The 6,179-nt window shown below is 53.9% G+C and overlaps 1 protein-coding gene across 1 annotated transcript; it reads left to right on the top strand.

Annotated features, from left to right (window-relative positions):
• The first annotated feature begins 5,417 nt into the window (after positions 1–5,417).
• On the top strand, positions 5,418–5,906 carry LOC136463182 (E3 ubiquitin-protein ligase EL5-like). The gene has a single exon (XM_066462201.1). It carries the CDS (start codon positions 5,418–5,420, stop codon positions 5,904–5,906), a length of 489 nt encoding a protein of 162 aa, XP_066318298.1.
• Positions 5,907–6,179: the final 273 nt, after the last annotated feature.

Genomic DNA, 6,179 nt, shown 5'->3' with positions numbered 1-6,179 from the left:
AGCCCTCTGCCAGTTCGAATGACCTAGTCGACTTCTTGGCGTCAAGCGCTTCTTTGGTGACCTCTTCCCTAAGGGTGGCGAGCTCTTCGGAGGCGACGATTGCTGCGGCGTGACCACAACACTCAACTTCGCACTCATAGGCACGCTAGAAGGAGGTGCCGATGGTGATGACCCAGTGGGGGCCCGGCATCTTTAGCTTGAGGTATGTATAGTTGGGGACGGCCATGAACTTCGCATAGCATGGACGTCCTAGGATGGCATGGAAAGTTCTGGGGAACCCAACCACCTCGAAGGTGAGGGTTTCAGTCCTGTAATTGAACTAATCCCTAAAGGTAATGGGCAGATCGATCTGCCCAAGTGGCATGGCCTGCTTCCTGGGCACAATGCCGTGGAAAGGTGCTCGGGTTGGGCGGAGGCATGTCCGGTCGACGCCCATTTTGTCGAGCGTCTTGGCGTACATGATGTTGAGGCTACTGCCTCCATCCATCAGTATTTTGGTGAGTCGCTTTGGGCCGACGATCGGGTCGACTACAAGCAGATATCTCCCTAGGTGGGGGACGCTATCTGAATGGTTGGTCCGGTCAAAGGTTATGGTAGACTCTGACCACCGGAGGAAGGCATGCGTGGCCGGTTCGGTCGTATAGACCTCGCGGTGTGCGACCTTTTGGCAGCATTTGGAGTCGTAGGCCACTAATCCTCAAAAGATCATAAGGTAGCCATTCGGCATTGGAAAGCCATCATCCTTCTCCTTGGCTTTGTCCATGGTGGGGGCAGGGTCCTTTCCTTGCTCCCCTTTGTTGGAGCCTCCTGACAGGAACCGTCACATGAGGCTGTAGTTCTTGAGTAGATGTTTTACCGGGAATGCGTGGTTTGGGCACAGCCCCTCAAGTAATTTTTTGAAGTGGTTCGGAGTGCCCTCCATGGGCTTTCGACCACCCTTGTGGTCAGCGGCGGCCCCAAGTGAGTCCTCGCGCCGTTACTTCTTGTTCTACCTTTTGGCAGAATGGTTGGAGGTGCCTTCACCGACGCCCTCGTCCCGCCTTGCCTTGCCCTCGAGACGATCGAAGATCGCTCCGACCACCTCTTCTCCTGAGGCGTGGCTGGTGGCGATGTCTAGGAGTTCCTTGGTGGTTCACGGGCCCTTGCATCCCAGCTTATGAACCAAAGACTCGCAGGTAGTCCTAGATAGGAAGGCTCCTATCACGTCAGCATCGATGACATTAGGGAGCTAGTTGCACTGCCAAGAGAAGCACCTAATGTACCCACGGAGGGTTTCACCAGCCTTCTGGCGGTAGTTCTTGAGGTCCCATGGGTTCCCAGGGCGCTTGTATGTGCCCTAGAATTTCCCCACAAAGATCTCCTTCAGATCCGCCCAACTCTAGATGGCGTTGGATGGTAGGTGTTCCAACCACGCTCGTGCCGAATCGGCTAAGAACAGTGGAAGGTTGTAGATAATGAAGTCATCAATATCTGCACCACCGGCTTGGCAGGCAACCCGATAGTCTTTGAGTCAAAGTTCAGGGTTTGTCTCCCTAGAGTACTTAGGGATATTGGTAGGTGGTTGGTACCTTAGCGGGAAAGCAGCATTGAGGATGTGCCCTCCAAAGGCCTAAGGGCCCGGCAGGCTGGGGCTCAAGCTCTGGTCCTCATCGCTGTCGTACCATCTACCACGACGAGGATGATAGCCATGGTGGGCTCCTTCTCTTGGGTCATTGTAGGTGCGTCTACGGGCATCGAGGGTGCTGCACGTGTCATAGTTGCGGCCAAGGCGCTGATGCACTAGGACCATGGCGCGCTGCCTGTCGACTTGTGGTGCCTGATGGACTGATGTGTCCTTGGCGGGCGCGCTAAGGTTGTGCACTGGCTGGTGTCGAGCTTGCGTTGTCAAGACAACGAGCTCTTAGCCTACTGTGCCACCACACGCTCGAGTAGCGTGCGAATCTCATGGTGGGCCTAATGATCCTCGGGCATCATGGCCTCTGTAAGGCCATAGAGCAAGGCCATCATGGCGGTGATGTTCTGGCTTGCTTGGGGGAAGCGAGAAAGGGCTTCATCATTGGTGATGATCCTTCGGTTCACGTCATGGGCCCTGGCGCATGCGCGCCCACCGTCTCCACGGCGTTCAATCTCCCAATCGACCTCCGTGCATTCCTGCACAATCTAGATTCCGGCTTCCTCGATCTCCCGCTTTTGGGCTCTTAGCTTCTCCATCCCTATGCAAGGTGGGGCCACTATCTCCCCTTCAGTTTCGCTGCTGAGGTTGCCCGCCGGAGTAGCCTCCTCTACGGAGATGCTTTCGACATGCCCCTCAGGGGTACCCATCATGAAGCAGTCCTAGGAGGATGATGGCTCCCCCTTCTAGAGTCAAAGCCAGAGGATGACCCTAGCTCCTCTGTGAGGAGGTTGTGGAGAGACTCCATGATGTGTTTCATCACCCCCATGAACTCGTTGTTCGCGAGCGGCTGAACCATGCGTCGTGCCACAAGATGGCTAACGGTCGCCGCAGCGTTACGGAGACCAAACGGAAGCGCTATCGGGGCGCTCCATATGTGGCATTCCAGAGAGAGGGATCCTCCTCTGGAAGACCGTGCCATGTCATTGGTGTTAGAAAGGGCAAGGCAACGCTGGTCCTCCCTGGACTACTGGGGTCCAAGGGAGACGCCGAGCTGGCGCCCAAGCCTCTCGTGGTTGAGGCCGATTGAGGGGAGAGATTGGATGACGGCGTAAGCCAATGCCAACTCTCCTCCCACCGTGACAATGAAGTCTAGGCTCCCAAAGTGCACGTGTGTGCCTAGGACCTAGCTAGTGCCATGGTTAGCCATCCATGGCCTGATGTGGAACGCGCAAAGGTCCCCTCCCTGGCATGCCAACTATCGGTGTTTTGAATAAACACCAACTAGTAAATTTATATTTGTTGCGTGTTAGGCCCGGATGGTGTACTAAAGGACACGAGGTTTATATTGGTTTGGGCAGAATGTCCCTACGTTCAGTCTGTTGCTGCTTGTGTTATTAGCATCGAAAAAGGTTCGTAGTAGGGGGTATAAATGGTCGAGAGAGGGACAGGTCCCAAGTCTCTGATGGAAGGGTCGAAAGGATGCCAAGAGCTCAGTTGCTGCTTGGCTATTTATGTGATGTGTTGTGTGTTAAATCGATCCATCCCCTTAGTGGGGTGTCCTACCCTCCCTTTTATAGACCAAGGCGGAGCAGGGGTTATAGATGGGAGAAAGTGGAAAAAAACCAAAGGTAGAGACGGTCCTTCGAAGGTGCCGGGGCTTCCTTTTTCCTTGAGCCTACCCTGCTGACATGGCAGACCATGCCAGGGATAGCACGTTCATTGATCCTGACATGGCCATGCTCTGGCTTCATTTCAGCAAGTGGTTATGTCCCATCCCACTCCGGCGGACGGTGCGGCGTGCTAGGGTGCCGAGCCGTGATCCTACAGAGAGCAGACGAGGAAGTGACTATATGTCCATAACTATAGATGATGCAAGTTCTCTCTTGGATTGTAGTGGTTGTCATATGCTTATGTCAGGATCCACGTCCGAGGGTTGATGGCGGCGCCCACAACACTATAAGACAAAAGTCGGTGCCTACAACATTGTTCAGGCTCTGCCATGCCTGGAAGGGCTTAAAGCGCCCATCCCGTCGTATCCTAACGGTACTTTCCTACAGGCGTGATGGGCATGGTCCTTGGTACTGCGGTTGACTCGGAATGTCCTGTCTTACCCTGTGCCCATCATTATGAAGGAGCAGGGTGCAGTCGCCGGGTAAGGTGGAGCCAGCCCCTGGACATCAAGCAAGACGGAGCCTATCCTAGGATGTCGGGCGGGGCGGAGCCAGCCCTCAGCCGTTGTGCGAGGCGGAGCTAGCCCTTAGATGTCAGGCGAGGTAGAGCCAGCACTCAGTCATCGGGTGAGGCAGAGCTAGCCCTCGGGGGTTGAGAGAGGCGAGGCCAGTCCCTGGTCATTGAGCGAAGCGGAGCCAGCCCTTAGCCATCGGGCGAGGCGAAGCTAGCCCTTCAACATCGGGCGAGACAGAGCTAGCCCTCCGTCGTCGGGCGAGGCGGAGCCAACCCTTAGTCGTCGAGCGAGGTGGAGCCATCCCTCAGCCATCGGGTGAGGTGGAGTCTACCCCCTAGACGTTGGGCGAGGCGGAGTCTATCCCCAGACGTCGGGCGAGGCGGAGTCTTGCCCTTAGGGGTCAGGCGAGGTGGAGTCTAGCCCTCGATTGTCGGGCAAGGCAGGGCCAACCTTCGGTCGTATGGACAAGAAGCGCAGTTGCATTCTTGTCTGCTTGAGAGCATCAACATTTGATGGCTATTAGCTCCACCTCATTGGGTACCCTAGTATTAGGTCCCCGACAGGTACAAAAGTTAAGTCTTGGCGAGATGTGTAGTGAAATCCACAACAGTTGCTAACACTCGCAGTTGGAGTATTATTGTGGAAATGCTCCAAAAAAACAGTCGTGGTGTCATCTGTGATGCATACCATAGTATAGATTGACATGAGGTTTTAGGAACAGGAAAAAGGAGGTTAAGGGAATTTGTACCCAGATTTAATAATGGTAGACAACAACAATAACCATTTAAAGTCAGTTAACTCCTAAGACAACAGGTCAAGTGTGCTACCAAACACATTGACACTAAGTTATATGTTGTAAAGGAGAAAATCTAGAATTATTTTGAAAGCATTGAGCACATAAGTACCGAGTAAGTACTTGTGGATCCGTTTACCAAAGACTAACCACCCAGTACGTTCAGAGAACACACGGTCGACATAGGTTTATGGGAAAGCCTATGATTTCTAGATACTAAGGGCCTAGTTGAGTATCTATTTTAAAATAGAGAGGTGCATTGTAGCTATTAAGTCTAATGGCAACTCACCGTGACGATGAGGCATGCTCTATGCACTGATCTGTGATGGAATGGGAACAAGATAAAGTAAGTTAAGTTTAAGTCATAAGGTGATATCAAGGGGGAGAATGTTAGGATTGATCTCATCCGGCTTAGTCCAACAACTGAGTCAGACCCCTTGACCACGTCCTGATCGGGGATACACAACCGACCACTAGTCGGTGGGCCCCTGTCACACAACGTTATAAGAGATAGGTGGGGGCCAGGGCGCTAGACACAAGGTTCGACGCCACCATTGACCCACCGAAGTAAACCTAGAAGGCCCCTCCGATCATGGGCAGCACTGCAAGTGACAGGAAGCCCTATCGACAGCGCCCCTGTCCTCTAGACTCTACCGTGCTTCCTCCTCTATCTCCTCTGTCAATCCTGAAGGTATGGGTCTCTCTCTTTCTCTGTCTCCCCCTCCCAATTCAAGTTCTAGATCGATTTGAACCAAATAGAGATGAATCCACCCATGAATCTACACCTAGATGATCCTAAGAATCTATCACCTAGCTGCCCGGCCATGTCATCCTTTGGTCCCACCGGCGCCCTAGCAGACGCGATGGAAACTGCTGCCATTGCCACTGATAGCTACCGGGTGTGCAACACGGTGGTGCTCATCTGCCTCGCCTCTGCCTCCACCCTCATCGTCCTCATGGTGGCCTTCTGCTTCCGCCATGCCTTCGCCAGTGGGTACGCGGCCGCCACCATGGCCACAAATGGCGCTGGAGCCACCGCTGCCAATAGTAGAAGCCGATGTGGGCTGGCACCGTCTGCGCTGTCTGCGATCCCCAAGCTCACCTACCGGAGGGACGCCGGCGCCGCCTCTAGCGTCGGGTGGGTGCAGTGCGCCATTTGCCTCACCATGGTGCAGGACGGGGAGACGTTGCGGTTGCTGCCAGCGTGCGGGCACCTATTCCACATTGAGTGCATCGACCTGTGGCTACGCTCTCACGCTACCGCCCCGATTTGTCAGCGTGACGTCGTCGAGGCTCCTGCCAAAAAGGTTTGAGCTCACTACGTCAGAATAACACTTTACTGTCAGTTCAAAACACCCCATCACTGCCAGATTTTGAACCGGCACAACCATACCGGCAGTGATGAGGGTAAGCTATCACTGTCAGTTCCTACAAATCGGTAGTGTTCTTCAACTTCACTGCCAATTCTTTACACAACCGGTAGAGTTCAGTTCCACCAACACTGTCGGTTCATAAGACCACCCGACAGAGTTCAGTTCCACCAACAATGTCGGCTTGTGTTTGTACCAACAGTGTTCTCGTAGGAA

Source organism: Miscanthus floridulus, chromosome 7 (assembly GCF_019320115.1).
Source record: "Miscanthus floridulus cultivar M001 chromosome 7, ASM1932011v1, whole genome shotgun sequence".
Classification (NCBI taxonomy): domain Eukaryota; kingdom Viridiplantae; phylum Streptophyta; class Magnoliopsida; order Poales; family Poaceae; genus Miscanthus; species Miscanthus floridulus.
Note: the sequence above shows the minus strand (reverse complement) of the source record. Positions and strands in the feature narration are given on the sequence as shown.

Excerpts from the sequence above, each read along its gene's own strand:
- LOC136463182 (XM_066462201.1), top strand. The coding sequence starts at position 5,418 with ATGTCATCCTTTGGTCCCACCGGCGCCCTAGCAGACGCGATGGAAACT.